Source organism: Bufo gargarizans, chromosome 6, assembly GCF_014858855.1.
Source record: "Bufo gargarizans isolate SCDJY-AF-19 chromosome 6, ASM1485885v1, whole genome shotgun sequence".
Classification (NCBI taxonomy): Eukaryota; Metazoa; Chordata; class Amphibia; order Anura; family Bufonidae; genus Bufo; species Bufo gargarizans.
The window spans coordinates 184,043,091-184,062,573 of NC_058085.1; the positions used below are offsets into that span (position 1 = coordinate 184,043,091).

At 52.9% G+C, this 19,483-nt stretch overlaps 1 protein-coding gene across 1 annotated transcript; it reads left to right on the forward strand.

Moving 5' to 3' along the window:
- The first annotated feature begins 1,569 nt into the window (after window positions 1-1,569).
- CCDC14 (coiled-coil domain containing 14) lies at window positions 1,570-16,520 on the forward strand. Its single transcript, XM_044299339.1, has 13 exons — window positions 1,570-1,657; window positions 4,870-4,925; window positions 5,019-5,094; window positions 5,378-5,450; window positions 6,074-6,196; window positions 6,362-6,532; window positions 6,617-6,699; window positions 6,821-7,256; window positions 7,523-7,667; window positions 7,977-8,050; window positions 14,101-14,319; window positions 15,170-15,302; window positions 15,527-16,520. The coding sequence occupies exons 1-13, from the start codon at window positions 1,628-1,630 to the stop codon at window positions 16,404-16,406; spliced, it is 2,499 nt and encodes an 832-aa protein (XP_044155274.1). The 5' UTR covers window positions 1,570-1,627; the 3' UTR covers window positions 16,407-16,520.
- Window positions 16,521-19,483: the final 2,963 nt, after the last annotated feature.

The window sequence follows — 19,483 nt, forward strand, 5'->3', positions numbered from 1 at the left end:
TCCATTTATAGGGGGGCACAGGACGGCTGCTCCATTTATAGGGGGGCACAGGACGGCTGCTCCATTTATACAGGGGGGCACAGGACGGCTGCTCCATTTATCGGGGGGCACAGGACGGCTGCTCCATTTAGAGGGGGGGAACAAGACTGCTGCTCCATTTATACGGGGGGCACAGGACGGCTGCTCCATTTATACGGGGGGCACAGGACGTCTGCTCCATTTATACAGGGGGGCATAGGACGTCTGCTCCATTTATACAGGGGGGCACTGGACGGCTGCTCCATTTATACAGGGGGGCATAGGACGGCTGCTCCATTTATACGGGGGGCACAGGACGGCTGCTCCATTTATACGGGGGGCACAGGACGGCTGCTCCATTTATACGGGGGGCAGAGGACGGCTGCTCCATTTATACGGGGGCACAGGACGGCTGCTCCATTTATACAGGGGGGCACAGGACGGCTGCTCCATTCATACGGGGGGCACAGGAACGGCTGCTCCATTTATACAGGGGGGCATAGGAACGGCTGCTCCATTTATACGGGGGGCACAGGACGGCTGATCCATTTATACGGGGGGCACAGGACGGCTGCTCCATTTATACGGGGGGCACAGGACGGCTGCTCCATTTATACGGGGGGCACAGGACGGCTGCTCCATTTATACGGGGGGCACAGGACGGCTGCACCATTTATACGGGGGGCACAGGACGGCTGCTCCATTTATACGGGGGGCACAGGACGGCTGCTCCATTTATACGGGGGGCACAGGACGGCTGCTCCATTTATACGGGGGGCACAGGACGACCCTCGTACCCTATGGATAGGGGATAAGCTGTCATTTTGTGAGTCAGAGGCTTGTCCGTGGTCTTCGTGACATCAACGCTCTATTAATGGCGGTCCGCACACTGTGGCCCTCCGCCAATAAAATGAATTGGCAGCACCACAGACCTCGTCTGTTGGCACCGCTCGTCTCTGACAACTCGCCGGCCATATTCTTCCTCTAGAGATTCCCGTTCACCACTTGTGATTTTTGGGACAGTGGTCTGAACCTGCAGATACAATTCCTGTCTGCCCAACAGATCTGTCTGTTTTCTATTGGGAGTTGTAGTTCCAGAGGATGTCGATTTCAGACAATATGGAGGAAATACATGGCGGCGGCTCGCGTCACGCACCATCCAGGGGCCGACAGCGCGCGGTCGCCATGGGCTACAGCCAACACCCCAGCTGGGCTCAGACTGCAACTCCCTGCATGCTCCATTCACTTCTACAGGAGTTGAGAGCAGCCAAGCATGTGTGAATGCTGGGAGTCGTAGTTTCATCACAGCTGCAGTGCCAGAAGTTGCTGATCCCAGGACTACGGATAAAGGCCTGTTACTTCTGAACAATCCTTCCTGGAATGTACCTGCAGGGCCCCCGATGACGTGCGCTGGGGGGAACCGTCTTCTCTCAGACTGCCCATAATAAAGATGGCGGCTCGGACACTTCCTGTCACGTGAGCTATAACTATTTGATTCCCGCCGCTGCGCGCCGCTCTGCTAAACTTCCGGTTGTCGTTGGTTTCCAAGGAGACACTTCCGGCGCGGTACTGACAAGTTGCAGAAGGCTGCAGCTGTTACACTGCAGGGATGGCGAGAGCTGGAGGCCGAGCAGGCAAGGTGAGAGCGGAGGCTGAGGACGGGGAGGCCGAGATATGAGGAGGAGAATTGGGGAGGCAGAGAGCGGAGGATGAGGACTGGAGAGGCAGAGATCGGCGGAGGAGGACTGGGGAGGCAGAGATCGGCGGAGGAGGAGGAGGACTGGGGAGGCAGAGAGCGGCAGAGGAGGATGAGGACTGGGGAGGCAGAGAGCGGCGGAGGAGGACTGGGGAGGCAGAGATCGGCGGAGGAGGACGAGGACTGGGGAGGCAGAGATCGGTGGAGGAGGAGGACTGGGGAGGCAGAGAGCGGCGGAGGAGGAGGACTGGGGAGGCAGAGAGCGGCGGAGGAGGAGGACTGGGGAGGCAGAGAGCGGCGGAGGAGGAGGACTGGGGAGGCAGAGAGCGGCGGAGGAGGAGGACTGGGGAGGCAGAGAGCGGCGGAGGAGGAGGACTGGGGAGGCAGAGAGCGGCGGAGGAGGAGGACTGGGGAGGCAGAGAGCGGCGGAGGAGGAGGAGGACTGGGGAGGCCAGAGAGCGGCGGCGAGGAGGAGGACTGGGGAGGCAGAGAGCGGCGGAGGAGGAGGACTGGGGAGGCAGAGAGCGGCGGAGGAGGAGGACTGGGGAGGCAGAGAGCGGCGGAGGAGGAGGACTGGGGAGGCAGAGAGCGGCGGAGGAGGAGGACTGGGGAGGCAGAGAGCGGCGGAGGAGGAGGACTGGGGAGGCAGAGAGCGGCGGAGGAGGAGGACTGGGGAGGCAGAGAGCGGCGGAGGAGGAGGACTGGGGAGGCAGAGAGCGGCGGAGGAGGAGGACTGGGAGGCAGAGAGCGGCGGAGGAGGAGGACTGGGGAGGCAGAGAGCGGCGGAGGAGGAGGACTGGGGAGGCAGAGAGCGGCGGAGGAGGAGGACTGGGGAGGCAGGAGAGCGGCGGAGGAGGAGGACTGGGGAGGCAGAGAGCGGCGGAGGAGGAGGACTGGGGAGGCAGAGAGCGGCGGAGGAGGAGGACTGGGGAGGCAGAGAGCGGCGGAGGAGGAGGACTGGGGAGGCAGAGAGCGGCGGAGGAGGAGGACTGGGGAGGCAGAGAGCGGCGGAGGAGGAGGACTGGGGAGGCAGAGAGCGGCGGAGGAGGAGGACTGGGGAGGCAGAGAGCGGCGGAGGAGGAGGACTGGGGAGGCAGAGAGCGGCGGAGGAGGAGGACCTGGGGAGGAGGACTGGGGAGGCAGAGAGCGGCGGAGGAGGACTGGGGAGGCAGAGATCGGCGGAGGAGGAGGACTGGGGAGGCAGAGATCGGGGAGGAGGAGGACTGGGGAGGCAGAGAGCGGCGGAGGAGGAGGACTGGGGAGGCAGAGAGCGGCGGAGGAGGAGGACTGGGGAGGCAGAGAGCGGCGGAGGAGGAGGACTGGGGAGGCAGAGAGCGGCGGAGGAGGAGGACTGGGGAGGCAGAGAGCGGCGGAGGAGGACTGGGGAGGCAGAGAGCGGCGGAGGAGGAGGAGGACTGGGGAGGCAGAGAGCGGCGGAGGAGGAGGACTGGGGAGGCAGAGAGCGGCGGAGGAGGAGGACTGGGGAGGCAGAGAGCGGCGGAGGAGGAGGACTGGGGAGGCAGAGAGCGGCGGAGGAGGAGGACTGGGGAGGCAGAGAGCGGCGGAGGAGGAGGACTGGGGAGGCAGAGAGCGGCGGAGGAGGAGGACTGGGGAGGCAGAGAGCGGCGGAGGAGGAGGACTGGGGAGGCAGAGAGCGGCGGAGGAGGAGGACTGGGGAGGCAGAGAGCGGCGGAGGAGGAGGACTGGGGGGCAGAGAGCGGCGGAGGAGGAGGACTGGGGAGGCAGAGAGCGGCGGAGGAGGAGGACTGGGGAGGCAGAGAGCGGCGGAGGAGGAGGAGGACTGGGGAGGCAGAGAGCGGAGGAGGAGGAGGAGGACTGGGAGGAGAGAGGAGGAGGAGGAGGAGGAGACTGGGGAGGCAGAGAGCGGAGGAGGAGGAGGACGGGGAGGCAGAGAGCGGAGGAGGAGGAGGACTGGGGAGGCAGAGAGCGGCGGAGGAGGAGGAGGACTGGGGAGGCAGAGAGCGGAGGAGGAGGAGGAGGACTGGGAGGCAGAGAGAGAGAGGAGGGAGGAGGAGGACTGGGGAGGCAGAGAGCGGGGGAGGAGGAGGAGGAGGACTGGGGAGGCAGAGAGCGGAGGAGGAGAGGAGGACTGGGGAGGCAGAGAGCGGCGGAGGAGGAGGAGGAGGACTGGGGAGGCAGAGAGCGGCGGAGGAGGAGGAGGAGGACTGGGGAGGCAGAGAGCGGCGGAGGAGGAGGAGGACTGGGGAGGCAGAGAGCGGCGGAGGAGGAGGAGGACTGGGGAGGCAGAGAGCGGCGGAGGAGGAGGACGGGGGAGGCAGAGAGCGGCGGAGGAGGAGGACTGGGGAGGCAGAGAGCGGAGGAGGAGGAGGACTGGGGAGGCAGGAGAGCGGCGGAGGAGGACTGGGGAGGCAGAGAGCGGCGGAGGAGGACTGGGGAGGCAGAGAGCGGCGGAGGAGGAGGAGGAGGACTGGGGAGGCAGAGAGCGGCGGAGGAGGAGGAGGAGGACTGGGGAGGCAGAGAGCGGCGGAGGAGGAGGAGGACTGGGGAGGCAGAGAGCGGCGGAGGAGGAGGAGGACTGGGGAGGCAGAGAGCGGCGGAGGAGGAGAAGGACTGGGGAGGCAGAGAGCGGCGGAGGAGGAGGAGGACTGGGGAGGCAGAGAGCGGCGGAGGAGGAGGAGGACTGGGGAGGCAGAGAGCGGCGGAGGAGGAGGAGGAGGACTGGGGAGGCAGAGAGCGGCGGAGGAGGAGGACTGGGGAGGCAGAGAGCGGCGGAGGAGGATGAGGACTGGGGAGGCAGAGAGCGGCGGAGGAGGACTGGGGAGGCAGAGATCGGCGGAGGAGGACGAGGACTGGGGAGGCAGAGATCGGTGGAGGAGGAGGACTGGGGAGGCAGAGAGCGGCGGAGGAGGAGGACTGGGGAGGCAGAGAGCGGCGGAGGAGGAGGACTGGGGAGGCAGAGAGCGGCGGAGGAGGACGAGGACTTAGAGCCTTGGATGGGGGGGTGGAATTTATCAAAACTGGTGTAATGGAAATCTGGCATGGTTGCCCATAGCATCCAGAATCCGCCCCTCTGATTGGTTGCTCCGGGTATCTCCCGTTTTGGTGACCCTCCCGTGCGTCTCGGCATTTCTCCATGCGGTTGTAAGGAGCCGTGTCCCTGTGTCTGATTTCAGGTCTTTTCTTCTGGACGACTGTCCCTCCCTGTAAGACCAGCAGCCTGTAAGAGAAGGTGAGTGGGGTGTAGACTCGGGCCCCGGGGTCTTGGGGATGAGGATGCTGCTCTTCCTGTCTGGAGACCCTACAGTTTTGTCTCGCCTTTTAGGACTGCAGTCAGGAAAGCCTCCACCACGTCCGTGGACTCGGGGTACTCGCTGTGCTCCACAGACTCGGAAGACCAGGTACAAACGCCTTCCCGGGGCGCTAGCAGCAGGGTGACCGAGGGTGCTGGATGATTGCTGGGACCAGTCCCTGATTCCACCGTCCTCTGCGGATAGCGGCAGGCTCGGCGACATCCGGCTGGGAGCTGTAGTGTCAGCCATACCTGCCACCTGAATCCGGTATCTCTGTGCAATGAGTAGATTAGACCTGATGGAAGACGACCTTTTATAATAAAGGTTCATGAAATGGGACTTGAAGAGCGTTCCGCAGATTGCAGGTACTGACCCGGTGATTCTCTTGTAGGTTTTGTTCATTAATCGAGGTCTGGACCGATGTGCAGCGCTACTACACGACATACTACAGTGTGAAGGGAAAGGTATGGAACCGCTACTGGCCCTCAGGATCGTTATATCCCTGCAGCTGCACAGTGGGGCCCCCAGGAAGGAAGGGGACCTCGTGGGGAGTCTGTGATGGTTTAGGTTAAGAGTTATTGTATACAAAGTGCAGTAAGTGAAGCATTGGGGCGGTTCTTTATAAGGTAAGTGTATATTGATTGGGTGAGGGCTGGAGTCAGATGAGGGGGGGATGGAAGACGGGTGAGGGATAGCCGGCTAATTCGGTTTCCACACTTCAGGGTAACACAGGACCCACCAGCCCTTGTTAGAAGGCTTTGTGTTGATGTTCTGTGTTGTGAGGCTGGATCGTGGCACTTTACACGCCTGGAGTCGGTATATATGTGCCACGGCAAGATAACCACGAGCTTCACAGCAGGGTTCTTCATGGCTGGTCCCCAGTTCAGACGACCATGAAGATGGGTCAGGGGGGGGACCTGTGGTTGCTTGAGGGGAGCCAGTGGAGGTGCCCAGACGGGGAAGGCAGCCGTGAGGTGCCGCAATCGGTCATTGCTGTGTGGAGTTGTAAGAGTGGCCACAAATGATCTGCCCCAGTATTGTTTGACGGGGGTTTAACACGAGCGCATCTTATACCCTGTTCACACAGAGAGTCCACTGAAGACTCACAGAATGCCTTTCACCAGAGGGAGCGTCAGATCATCCACCATGAAAACAAAGAAGACTTCAGTGAGGAAGCCCACAACGGCCTCCCACGTCTACAAAGAGAAGGGTGAGAGACACATGGGTGGCCCCGACATAGAAAGGTGGCCAGAGGTGGACATTCCCCATACAGGACCTTTATTGCGTAATGACGGGTGTCAGCTCTGCTACATCTAGTGTCGGATTGATTACATTGCCCATTCCTGACTCCTTTTCTCAATGTCCTTTTTTTTAGGACTTCTCAGAAGGACTTTGCCACCCGGGCAGTGTAATGCTGAGGTACAGAGACCTGGGTTGAGTTCTCCACCATTGATTGTGCCGTCCCATAATTTGGACCATGTAACTACACAGATGCAGCACCTAAATCAAGTGTCCCCCCTGACCTATATGGCTCCGTCAGCGGCAGGTAGGTCACAGACTACCCCTCTAACACGGCTACATAAGGCAGACATTCTGCTCTTATTACTCTGGGGTTATTATGTCTTCACAGGTCCTGAAGCTTCTGCTCTGTATAACTGTCGCTTACCGACGTCAACCCCAACCCTGTCCCCCCAACATCCTGCAAATCCCAAGGTAGGAGATACATTAAACGTTCTCTCGTCCAGTGCCTCGTCCGTCAGGAGATGCTAAACTGATAAATTCCGTGAATTCTGATAACTTTTCATGGTTTTATTGCTTTGCACTTGTTTTGCAGAGCTCCAGTAATGAAGGTTTCCACCAGACTTTACCACCAGGGGGCGTCGCTCACTTTCCTTCTTCCATGCCTGCGTCCTCGGCCTTTACAATGGCAGGCAATACACAGACTTCGGCCGTTCATAACTCCACTGTGCCTACCGGCTACCAACCAATGCATCACACTAAGCTCCGCCACTACGAGAGTCTGATCCGGGACTCTGATTTACTGCACTGTGTGGCCACTCACTTAGCTGGGCTACAACAGGGTGAGATTCCCTTACAGAGCCAGGCGGCAGAGTCCGGCTGTGAGAGCGATGCGGGCGCTGTGCCTGCGCGAGAGATCCGCTGCCAGACAAGCTTCAACAAGTGCCAGAAGAGCCCAGAGAAGACGGAGAAGAAGATAATGGCAGTGAAGTACTTGCTTGGGGAGATCAAGTCCTTGGTGGAAGATCAAGGTACATGAAGGGGTTAATGTAGGGGATTTTGATGTGATTGGAACCTCCCCAATGAACCAGGGTCCAGCTGTTGGCGAGAGGCCACCAAAAGAGACTGAACCCTGAGGCCGGTAGAGCTGACGGTGCCCACAGGAATGGCAGCGATTGCGCAGTGCCCCACTGAATGTCAGGTTCTTGCAGGCACAGCCCATGAGACTGAATGTACCAGGGACTATAGTCGATATCTGGGGTCATAACCTTGTATTCCTTTCTTGTGACCCTTCCAGCAGGTGACGGGGAGGCGACGCGTCTAGTGGCAGAGTTGGAGCGCACCGTGTCACTGTTGCCTGCCGTTGTAGGCAGCACTAATGTTAATGCAGAGATCGCTCTGGCGCTGCAGCCCCTGCGGAGTGAGAACGCTCAGCTGCGGAGGTAAGTGCCGCTTATCACATCATCTTACAGTACTGAAAGATATTAACCCTGTGTGATACTAAGAGGCTGTGATTTGGGTCAGGTTATTCGTCTGTAGTAAATGCGCCTTTAAGACGCTTCGATGAAACTGGCCTGCATCCGTGTTCAGCTTTTCTCCCTCTGTCAGCGTCAGTCGGCTGCTAGACTCTGTACATCTGCGGATGCCCAGCCCCCGCAAATCCAGCACCGAAGTCATAAAGGCTGCTGGGCGAAAGGGTTCTCGGATCGCTGAGTAACCCTTGTGTCTGTCATAATGTTCATTGTTTACAGACGATTGCGAATCCTCAACCAACAGCTCAGAGATCGGGAGAGGAGTGCGAGGACTGAGGAGCAGAACGCTGAAGGTGAGTTACTTAATAGCATCAACCAGCAGGATTAACCCTATTCAACAAGGCATGATTTTGGTAGGGTTGGTCCTGCTGAGTAAAAGCATACCCTTGTTGGGCTTCTTTCACATTTGCAGTACAGCCTTCCAGGATCGGCCGGATAGAAAACTTTGCCGCAGAGTTTTTCCCAGCTGAATCCCGACATATTCACCGGGTAGTTGACAGTTAATGGGGCCGGTGGGCATTCCTGTAACATCCGGCAGTGCAGGATCCAGAGACGGGCTGTTCTCTGCTGGAATGCTGTGCCGCAAATGGCAAAGTAGCCTTATGCAGAGCAGATGCTTTACTCCGAAGAAAATGTACTTTTTATGTATATGCAGATGGCCGGTCCAGGGCGCGGCGTGCACCATTGTTACTCCTGCCTCCTCTGCCAGCCCTTCCCTTCTTAATTGTCAAGGCCAGGTTGTTGCATAGTCATCTTGCCTGGTGCCGACAGCTGAAGCAGGAAGATCTGAGGTGCACCATAGTGGCTTGGATTAAATGTACCTTTTCCCCGGCACCTCCCCAACGGCACTGACAGGAGGGTGCGCCATTCACCCAGGACAGGAAACAACACGGAAGCTCAGACGTTTTAAAAGGGCCTCCTCCCCTTACCTAATAAGTGTTGTTTCCTGTCCCGGATAGCATGGAAGCTCCTCCTGTGTTCCCGAGCAGGTTCGCAGTAGTATCAAGCGCTTGGCCTGGTCTCTTCCCCCCCCCCCCCACTACTGGGAGGGCCGTTGCAGTGGATAGGGGCTCTGGGGACGCGTGGCCTCCCTTCCCTGTACCTTTTGGCATAAGTCCTGTTGAAAGGCAGCCCCGGGCTCTATCCTGCATGCTCCGTTTGGAGGCATGCAGGGTATTCTTGCGGCATTTCAGTGGGCGGAGACTCCCGAAGGTTTGGGGAGTCTCGTTCTGTTAGTGGGCGTTGCGTGCGACATGACGTCAATGCGCTGCGGCGTCACGGACGTCACAGAAGGCCGGGATCTTTATTTAAATTGAAGCCGGATTCAGGGAGCAGTGACACGTGCTGTTCCCTTTCCTGCAATGTTGGCTCCTACTGACCAGGATACTGCCCGCAAGCCTCTGGATGTGGCCGCAAGCCCCATCACCCCGGTAAGCCTCCTCTCCTGACTTGGGCACATATTGGTGTATGGGTGATGTTGGGCCTATAGTGCTTTCTGAACCCTATTTTATTTTTTTTATTTTGTAGTGTAGAGACATCTCCAAGGCACCTGGGTCTGATTCTGCAAAAAGTCATTTATATCTAAAGCCAAGAAATCACTTTGCCCCAAATGTGCTGAAAAAGTGGTGGCTGAAGAATCTCCTTCCTCCTTAGACTCCATGTGGAGTTTGAGGTTAATGCTGCAGTGGCATCTACATCTTCACCGCAGGCATCTACATCTTCACCGCAGGCATCTACACCTCAAAAATCCCATAGTTCCCAGTTATTTGGGTTTGATTTGGATGAGGGGAGATTGTATCTTCTGGGAGAAACAATGGTCTCCCTTGCCCGTCGTCAGAGGAATCTGAGTCTAATGTCGGAAGCAGACAGTCTCCTAAAAGCAAAAAGGAGCTACTATGCACCTGGAGGAGTCTAAAGAAAGCCGCTCCATTCAGGATCAAATGTTTCAGGGTCTAGGAGAGAGGAAGACGTGTCTTTCCGATCCATAATAAAGGTAAAGCCTTAATCGCTAGGGAGTGGAAGGAGCCCGAAAGGAGAGCCCTGATTACACACACTTTCAAAAGAAATTATCCATTTTCGGACTCAAATCTTTGGTATAAAACTCCAAAGATTGATGCTCAAGTGGCACAGATATCCAGAAAATCCTCCCTCCCGTTTGAGGACATGGGGTTACTTCAGGATCCGATGGATAAGAAATGTGAAAACTTACTCAAAAAGGCTTGGGAAGTAAATACAGCCATGTTCAGACCGAGCATTGCATCCACCTGTACTGCCAGATCCCTATCCCTGCGGCCCTCCAGCTGTTGCAAAACTACCATCATTTCCAGACAGCCTACAGAAGGGCATGGTGGGAGTTGTAGTTTTACAACAGCTGGAGGGACGCAGGTTGAGCATCCCTGAGCTATAGGGTCATCTTGCAGCAGGAACCCCAAGGGAGGAGATTCTGGCCTCATTACCTATGCTTAAACAGGCCTCAAATTTTCTTGCAGAAACCTCTAGTGAGGTTGTCAGCAAGGTCAGCAGCTATTTCTAATGTCCCCTGCAGAGCCGCGTGGCTCCATTCTTGGTCTGGAGATGCGGGTACAAAGAACCGGTTGTGTTTCATCCATGTGAAGGCGATATGCTTTTTGGGTCCGTGTTGCATGACGTTTTGGCGCAAGCTTCCGATAAAAAGAAAGGGTTTCCCAAGATTAAGAAATTTTGTTCCACAATGGAGAGATATAGGAGCCCCCCCTCGGATACTAACGGCCCTTCAAATGGGATTCATGTTAGAGTTCCATACATACACACCAGACCACTTTATCGTCAACAAACCTTTGACCAAGAAAGAGGAACAGTCCTCCCTAGACAGAGATAACCAACTTGATTCCAAAAGAGGTCCTGCTACCAGTTCCAGAAAACCAACAGCGAGGATTTTATTCTCCAGTTTTTCTAAAAAAAAAAAAAAGCCAGGGGGGTCTTATAGGCTTATTATAAACCTAAGGTGTCTGAACAAGTGCCTATCTTACAATAAATTCAAGACTGAGACCATCAATCCAGAATCAGAAAATCATCTTCTAGTCTAGTACATCTAAACCTTGTTCACTAGACCTTCACAGAAGACCTGGGATGGATCATAAATATCAGAACATCCAACCTCGTTCCAGCTCCGCAAATTGTGTTCTTCTCGACTCTCTCTTACTAATGTCCTTCCTCCCAGAAGAGAAGCAGTTGTCCCTTCAACTGAAGGTAAATCCGTTTTGCAGTCTAAGATCGGCTACTCTCAGAAACATCATGACCTCCTCAATCCCTGCTGTCAGATGGGCACACAGCCGCCCCAGAATGCTGCAGGCCTTTCTTCTGGCAACAGAAACTCTCAGGACAAGAAGGTTTCCATTCCAGCATATGTAAAACGCTTCCTGACCTGGTAGAAAAAATTAAATAAAAATCTGCAGAGAGGCGTCTTCTGGCGTCAAGAGAATCTTCTAGTGGTGACTACAGATGCCAGCAGTTGAGACTGGGGAGGCCATGCAGGGGACCTTATGGTTCAGGGAGTCTGGGACGATTCCATGTTAAGTGTCTTATCAAACCTAAAGGGCTGAGAGCAGTCTACGACGTTCTTCTTCTAGCCCTACGCTCAAAGACCTCTCTCGATCATATCAAAATTCTGTCTGACAATACAACGACAGTTGTCCCGTTCAGCCTAATTCCGCGAACCCTGATAAAGAAGGGGCACAGGTCATCATGATTGCTCCCTGTTGGCCCAAAAAGGCCTGGTTCCCCTCTTACTCAGACTATCGCAAGGAATAGCCTGGACTCTTCCAGTGTTTTCAGGCCTTCTTCTTCAACAGGGGCCTGTACACCATTCATGGGGTCCCTCAGTTAAAGTTGATTGCCAAAATCTGAAGAAGAAAGATCTCCCTGACCCTGTAATCTCCACCTTGCGAAAGAGTAGAACGATCATAACCTCCAAGATCTATCTCAGAACGTGGGAGGCTTTCCTTTTGTTTTCTAGTAACCGGATCCGGCAAAGTTCCTTAGTCAACATCCCTGTCATTCTGGACTTCCTGCAGGCAGGTTTAAACAAGGGGCTTTAGGCTACTTTCACACTTGCGGCAGTGTGATCCGGCGGGCAGTTCCGGAAGGACGGATCCGGCGTTCAGGCATGTCTTCAGTTTTTTTTGCCGGAGATAAAACCGTAGCATGCTGCGGTTTTCTCTTTTGCCTGATCAGTCAAAACGACTGAACTGAAGACGTCCTGATGCATCCTGAACGGATCGCTCTCCATTCAGAATGCATGGGGATAAAACTGATCAGTTCTTTTCCGGTATAGAGCCCCTAGGACGGAACTCTATGCCGGAAAAGAAAAACGCCAGTGTGAAAGTACTACTTTCACACTAGCGTTTTTCTTTTCCGGCGCTGAGTTCCGTCCTAGGGGCTCAAATCCGGAAAAGAACTGATCAGTTTTATCCCCATGCATTCTGAATGGAGAGCGATCCGCTCAGGAGGCATCAGGATGTCTTCTGTTCAGTCTTTTTGACTGATCAGGCTTTTCAGAAAACCGTAGCATGCAGTATTTTTACCTCCGGCCAAAAATCCTGAACACTTTGACTGAACGCCTGATCAGGATTTTTTCCCATTGACTTGCATTAACGCCTGATCCGGCGCCGTGTGTTCAGTCAAACCGGATCCGGCTTTTGCATGTTAAACCCGAAAAATGTGAAAAAAAAGTTAAAGTCCATAAATGGCGGATCCGTTTTTTCCAATGCATTTTTTCATTGTGATCAAAATCCTAATCAGGATTCAAATGTAATCCGTTTTCACACGTTTTTCCGGATCCGGCGGGCAGTTCCCGGGTCGGAATTGAACATTGGATTTAAACAACGCTAGTGTGAAAGTAGCCTAAGCCGTCCACTCTTAAGGTTCAGATCTCCACCTTGGCAGTTCTTCTAGACACAAATCTATCTGATCATCCTCTAATCAGGTGATTCATCAAAGGAGCCATCAGGGATTCCCCCAGATTACACCCTACCATCCACCTTGGGATGTAAACTTAGTCTTTACGGTACTGATGGACTCCCAGTTTGAGCCTATTGAAGACATTTCTCTCAAACTCCTGACCTTAAAGACCACCTTCCTTCTGGACATAACAACAAGAAGAGTGGGGGAAATGCAGGCCTTCTCTTGCTGTCCTCCTTATCTCAGGATCCGAGACGACAGGATCATTTTAAGGCATTGTCCATCCTTTCTCCTGAAGGTGGTATCCAGATTTCACTGTAATCAGCGGATCGTCTTGCCATCGTTCTGCCGGTCCCCTTCGACAGATCTAGAAAGGCGCTTTCATAACCTGGATGTGAGACGTTGTGTGCTTGCCTACTTAAAGATCTGGGGCGAGGATAGAAAATCGGACCACATCCTCCTTCAGTTTCAGGGGCCTAAGAAAGGTCAGGCAGCCAGTAAAGCCACCATTGCAAGATGGATAAAGCAGACAATGTCTCTTTGTTGTGCTCAGAAGAACCTAGATCCTCTGAAGGGGCTCAAGGCCTATTTGACACGGGCAGTGTCCACCTCTGCGGCCATCTCGCTGAAACAAATCTGTACAGCAGCTGTGTGGGCGAATCCAATTGTAAACTAAATGTCATGCGTAACCTGGAATTATCTTTTGGCCGCAGAATTCTTTCTGACGTGATCCCACCCCATGTTAAACTCCTCTGTTATTCCTCCTGTCAGTGCCGTTGGGGAGGCTATTAGAAAATCCAATTACCGGTAAGAGTAATTAACCCTTTTTCTTTAGAATGAAGCTACCCATCTGCATAACAAGGGTATGCTTTTAATCAGCCGGACCAACCCTGCCAGTCATTATGCCTGGTTTGATGGGGTTAACCCTGCTGACTGGGGCTGTTTGTAGGGGTTATCTGATAGTGCAGCTCCCCTGCGCTGCTACAAGGCCGTCCATTCTCGTCTCCATAAGACATTACCGCGCATGCATCGTGGAGGAAGCGTCCCATATAGGAATAACATTTCTGGCTCATGTTGGACTGGATGGGCTGCAGCTTCCCTTCTAGGTTCTGTGAGAGCAGCTGGTGGAGATTATTCATTTTCTGTATATGTGGACAGGAGCAAGCGATGAGATACTTAATGACGCCTCAGCTCCGAGTCCTGTTTACCTGTCTATTTCTGTCATCAGCTGCACAGGTTTACAAATCCTGAAGATGTTCTCCAAATCATTCCTCGGTACAAGCGAGTGGTAGGAAACCCTCCCCGACGTCTGCAGACGTCCTTAAGATGTGTAAACAAGTGCAGCTGGACTTACCGCTGACTGATCGAGTACGGCCTCAGACATGTTCTCCTGTGTTCCCTGCAGTGACCTCTCTTCAGTCCATGAACGAGACCCTTCAACATCAGCTAAGCGAGTCCCAGAAAGCCCTGGAGTCTCTGCAGAGCAAAAACGAGGAGCTGCTGAAAGTGATTGAGGTCCAGAAGGAGGAGAGCAGGAAGACGGCGACCATCATCCAAGAGAGAGAGCAGCAAATAGTTCACATATCGCAGGAGAACGGCGTCACGACAGCCAACGGGAAGAAAGGCAAGTGGCCTCCAAGAAAGGGGCTTCATGAGACCAAACGCATTACATGACTGATCTGAGCCGCTTCACGGAGGCAGGAACACCTCTAATGTTCACATGTCTACACTGACCTATGGTGGGCATGATGCCATATGAAGGTCCTGTGGCTTGATGCCATCTGCTGTATATTCACGCTGCTGGTACTATGTTGTGTCAAACGCTGTGAATGTACAGCGCAGGATGGTGCGGGCATAGAAGCTGTATCTAAAGTATCTCCGAACATTTAAACCCATAGATGCCACAGAACTTGAGCAATTTGACAGGGTGCTCCATATGTCACCCCATTGGTACCCTGAGTGCTGATATGTTTCCATATTAGCTCGGGCCTAAGGTCTGGCTTCTACTTACGCAACAATGGCAACATTTCTGTTGTGTTAGAAAGGTTCATGATGTGTAGTGAAGGTAATCTACTTATCTGTGACTGTGAGTTATAACCTCCCTTCTCATCCTCAGCTGTGTCATGTGACCAGCACTCTGATGTCCAGCTGACACAGGACAGGAAGTCAGGTACTTCTCTGTTCATTTCTATGAGACCGATATTGAGGCTCCCGTAGGAACACATAGAGAAACTGGCTTCTTGTCCGTCCATAAGGTGCTGTGTTATTTGGAGAGTGCGAGGGCTTGTCACGTGACACGGCTGAGGATCAGAAGGGAGGTTAAAACTCACAAACGCAGTCACTGGTAACAAGATTGCCTTCACTACAGGTTATATCATGTACCTTTCTTACAAGTCAGAGATTTTTGTGGAAGTCCTCCTTTATAGAGGAGAGGAGCAGTTTTCCAGAACCCCCAATGTATTTTTGTATTGCAGAAGTGGAAGACGCTCTGGGGAAGATGAAGTCTGCCCAGTTGAAGTTGGAGGCCTCAGAGAAGGAGAACCAGATTCTGGGGATTACGTTGCGGCAGCGCGATGCAGAGATCACGCGGCTCCGAGAACTCACGCGGTAATCTCAGTTACCTTCCGCTAAGCTGTAGTATTCTTCCTGCAGATCCTCTCTGTGAGGCGGTGATTGGTCATCGTTCATTATGGAGGCGCACTAGTCACTGGGCCATAGTCACATGATCATAAAATCCTCCGGACCCCCCTTCCCAGATGATGATCTGCCTGCTGTGCTGCTTCTGTGGGGTCTTCATCTAACCATCCACATGTTAATGTCTTTCCTCACAGGACTCTACAAGCTGGCATGGCCAAACTGCTCTGTGACCTCGGAAAGGACACCCCGAAACCCAAACCTGGCAGCAGCTTGACGCAGGCAGCCCTTGGCAGCTATGATAGACAGGTCCAGAGCGAGCAGTGTCCCGCCAGCACCTCCATAATGAACTATCTGAGGAGGTTGGAGACAGACCAGGTCTTCACAGATTCCATATATTCCGATAAATCTCTGCTCCCACCCGGCGGCCAGGTAAGCTGCAGTAAAGGTGAGCCCAGTGATGATTATATGGTCGGCAAATCCCTTGTCCCCAAGAGCGCTCGTCCCCCAGTAACCACTTACAGCCCCCACAAACCTAAACAGGACCTGGGAAGTGAATTGTGTTATCTGACCAGTGACGAGCACAGACCTGATGAGACCATGTATCTGCCTCTGGCGAGCAGCCCCTGTAGAGACAAATATGCCCCGTCCCTGAGGGGGATGTGTACTCCACCGGAGGTCTCCACAGATGAGAGAGACCTTGACTCCATCTCTCAGTACAACGGTCACAGCTCCGATAAGAATCCCAGGCTTCACAAAGATTCACGCTGCACTGCCCGCACCTCAGATCGGACCTCCAAAGCTCATCAGCAAGACTCCAGGATGGAAGTGCCTCCTCCAAGAATCCCATCTCAGTCATACCCACCCCCCGTCCTACAGCAGATGAGGCGCCTGCAGGTCCAGGGCGATCCTCCCAGCGACCACTCGGTGTTTGAGAGTAAACCGGACTGGAGCCTCTGCTCCTTCTCCACCTTCACATCCCATGACGAGCAGGACTTTAGGCATGGCCTCGCTGCCCTGGATGCCAATATCGCTAAACTGCAGCGGACCTTACAGAATGGCGGCACCGAGAAGTAGCACCGTGCAGCCACGGAGTCCACGCGTCCCCCTCAAATCATGTTGTTAAATTATTTTTATAGTATAAATTGTGATTTTTTTATATAAAGGTTTGCTGCCAAATAATAAAATGAAGAGTAGAGATGTTCTCCCATTTATAGTGCGGTCTCCGAACACCGGGAATATAGGTCCGAGGGTCGGGCGCTGTTCACACAGCATAGCCGTTAACAGACCGATCTAAAGGTATAAACTGTGTGCGCGCTGATCAATGGCAAGTCTGCGTTTTGTGACGGATCAGACAATAATGGGGGTTGTTAGACAAACATTACTCCTGATAGGTGTGTACTTTGTGTGACCGGTGCCTCCTTGTACAGTTACAAAAAAGTGACCCCTTTGGTGACTGACTTGGATTTCTGCACTGATTACTAAGAACATGCGGCCTGTTAATTAGAGAAAAACACAATGGGGGAGATTTATCAAAACCGGTGTAAAGGAAAAATGGCTTAGTTGCCCATAGCAACCAGATTCCTCAGAAAAATAAAAGGTGGAATCTGATTGGTTGCTATGGGCAACTTAGCAATTTTTCCTTTACATTGGTTTTGATAAATCTCCCCCAATGTCAGTGCTCATGTACACGACTGTGTCCGCAAAATACGGAGAGCTACCGCGGCGCCGCCTGCATTTCATGTTTTTCACTCCCATCAATAGAAAGAATAGTCGACCACAATGCAGATCAGAATAGGACACAACTAGAGGAAAGGTTTCTGCCCTAACATAGAAGAGGACTCTGTACTGTAAGAGCAGTGAGACTATGGACTCTGTACTGTAAGAGCAGTGAGACTATGGACTCTTTACTGTAAGAGCAGTGAGACTATGGACTCTGTACTGTAAGAGCAGTGAGACTGTGGACTCTGTACTGTAAGAGCAGTGAGACTATGGACTCTGTACTGTAAGAGCGGTGAGACTATGGACTCTATACTGTAAGAGCAGTGAGACTATGGACTCTTTACTGTAAGAGCAGTGAGACTATGGACTCTGTACTGTAAGAGCAGTGAGACTATGGACTCTATACTGTAAGAGCAGTGAGACTATGGACTCTGTACTGTAAGAGCAGTGAGACTGTGGACTCTGTACTGTAAGACTATGGACTCTATACTGTAAGAGCAGTGAGACTATGGACTCTGTACTGTAAGAGCAGTGAGACTATGGACTCTATACTGTAAGAGCAGTGAGACTATGGACTCTATACTGTAAGAGCAGTGAGACTATGGACTCTATACTGTAAGAGCAGTGAGACTATGGACTCTATACTGTAAGAGCAGTGAGACTATGGACTCTATACTGTAAGAGCAGTGAGACTGTGGACTCTATACTGTAAGAGCAGTGAGACTGTGGACTCTATACTGTAAGAGCAGTGAGACTATGGACTCTACTGTAAGAGCAGTGAGACTATGGACTCTGTACTGTAAGAGCAGTGAGACTATGGACTCTATACTGTAAGAGCAGTGAGACTATGGACTCTTTACTGTAAGAGCAGTGAGACTATGGACTCTGTACTGTAAGAGCAGTGAGACTATGGACTCTGTACTGTAAGAGCAGTGAGACTATGGACTCTGTACTGTAAGAGCAGTGAGACTATGGACTCTGTACTGTAAGAGCAGTGAGACTATGGACTCTTTACTGTAAGAGCAGTGAGACTATGGACTCTGTACTGTAAGAGCAGTGAGACTATGGACTCTTTACTGTAAGAGCAGTGAGACTATGGACTCTATACTGTAAGAGCAGTGAGACTATGGATTCTTTACGGTAAGAGCGGTGAGACTATGGACTCTTTACGGTAAGAGCGGTGAGACTATGGCGCTCTCTGCCTGAGGAGGTGGTGATGGTGAGTACAATAAAGGAATTCAGGAGGGGCCTGGATGTATTTCTGGAGTGTAATAATATTACAGGCTATAGCTACTAGAGAGGGGTCGTTGATCCATGGAGTTATTCTCATTGGAGTCTGGAAGGATTTTTTTCCCCCTAAAATGTGGAAAATTGGCTTCTACCTCATGGAGTTTTTTATTTTTTTGCCTTCCTCTGGATGTACTTGCAGGTTACGGCGACTTTCACACCAGCTTCGTTACTGGATCCGTCAGGGTTCAGCAAAATCGTTTCTGATAATACAACCGTCTGTATCCATTATGAACTCCATTGAAAGTCAATAGGAGACGGATCCGTTTTCTATTGTGTCATAGAAAAACGGATCCGTCCCCATTGACTTACATTGTGTGTCAGGACGGATCCGTCTTCCTCCGCATCCCATGACTGAAAGCAAACGCCAGCACGCTGCTCTTCGGTATGGGAACGGAATACATGTTGGAGCGCTCTGTTCTGTTCAGTTATGTTTTGTCTCCTTTGACATTGAATGAGGACAAAACTGAAGCATTTTTCGGTTTTGAGACCCTATGACGGATCTCAATACCGGAAAATATTAACGCTAGTGTGAAAGTCGCCTAACGGACTGAACTGGATGGACTAAGGGCTTTTCAGCCTTACAAACTGTTACATAAATTGCGGAACGGCCACAGAGCGCCACAGAAAATACAGATGTGTGCACGGCCCCAATGAAGATTTGCAGAAAGCACTCAGATGAAAAATCCAGTTGTGTTCATGAGGCCTAATAGCACCGACACTTCTGCTCATGTCTTCTAAGGAGCACATGGGGGGATTCAGGAATGCTCCACGCTTCCATGCCAGGCTCGCTTTTCTAAAAACCCGATGAGGGGGTTGGTATCTACACAACAAATGTATCAATACGTGCACCAGAAAACTGCCATGAATTACAATGACGTTACTTTAGCTCCTGCCTGGCCTAGACTGCACTTTCCGGAGCTCGTGGATCTGAGATGCGTCAGACATGGACCCTTAGGCTACATGCACACGACAGCGAAAAAATGTCCGTTAAGAGCAGACACGCTGTCAGTACTTCATGGCCATTTTGCATCAGTGTGTGCATCCATTTTCTAGCTGTGTGTCCATTTTTAATGTCCGTTTTGCATCAGTTTTTCATGTCCGTTAAGGGCTCTTTCACACTTGCGTTCTTGTCTTCCGGCATA

Excerpts from the sequence above, each read along its gene's own strand:
- CCDC14 (XM_044299339.1), top strand. The coding sequence starts at position 1,628 with ATGGCGAGAGCTGGAGGCCGAGCAGGCAAG. Across the intron at positions 6,197-6,361 it reads CCACGTCTACAAAGAGAAGG|GACTTCTCAGAAGGACTTTG; the intron begins GTGAGAGACACA and ends CCTTTTTTTTAG. Across the intron at positions 8,051-14,100 it reads TGAGGAGCAGAACGCTGAAG|TGACCTCTCTTCAGTCCATG; the intron begins GTGAGTTACTTA and ends TGTTCCCTGCAG.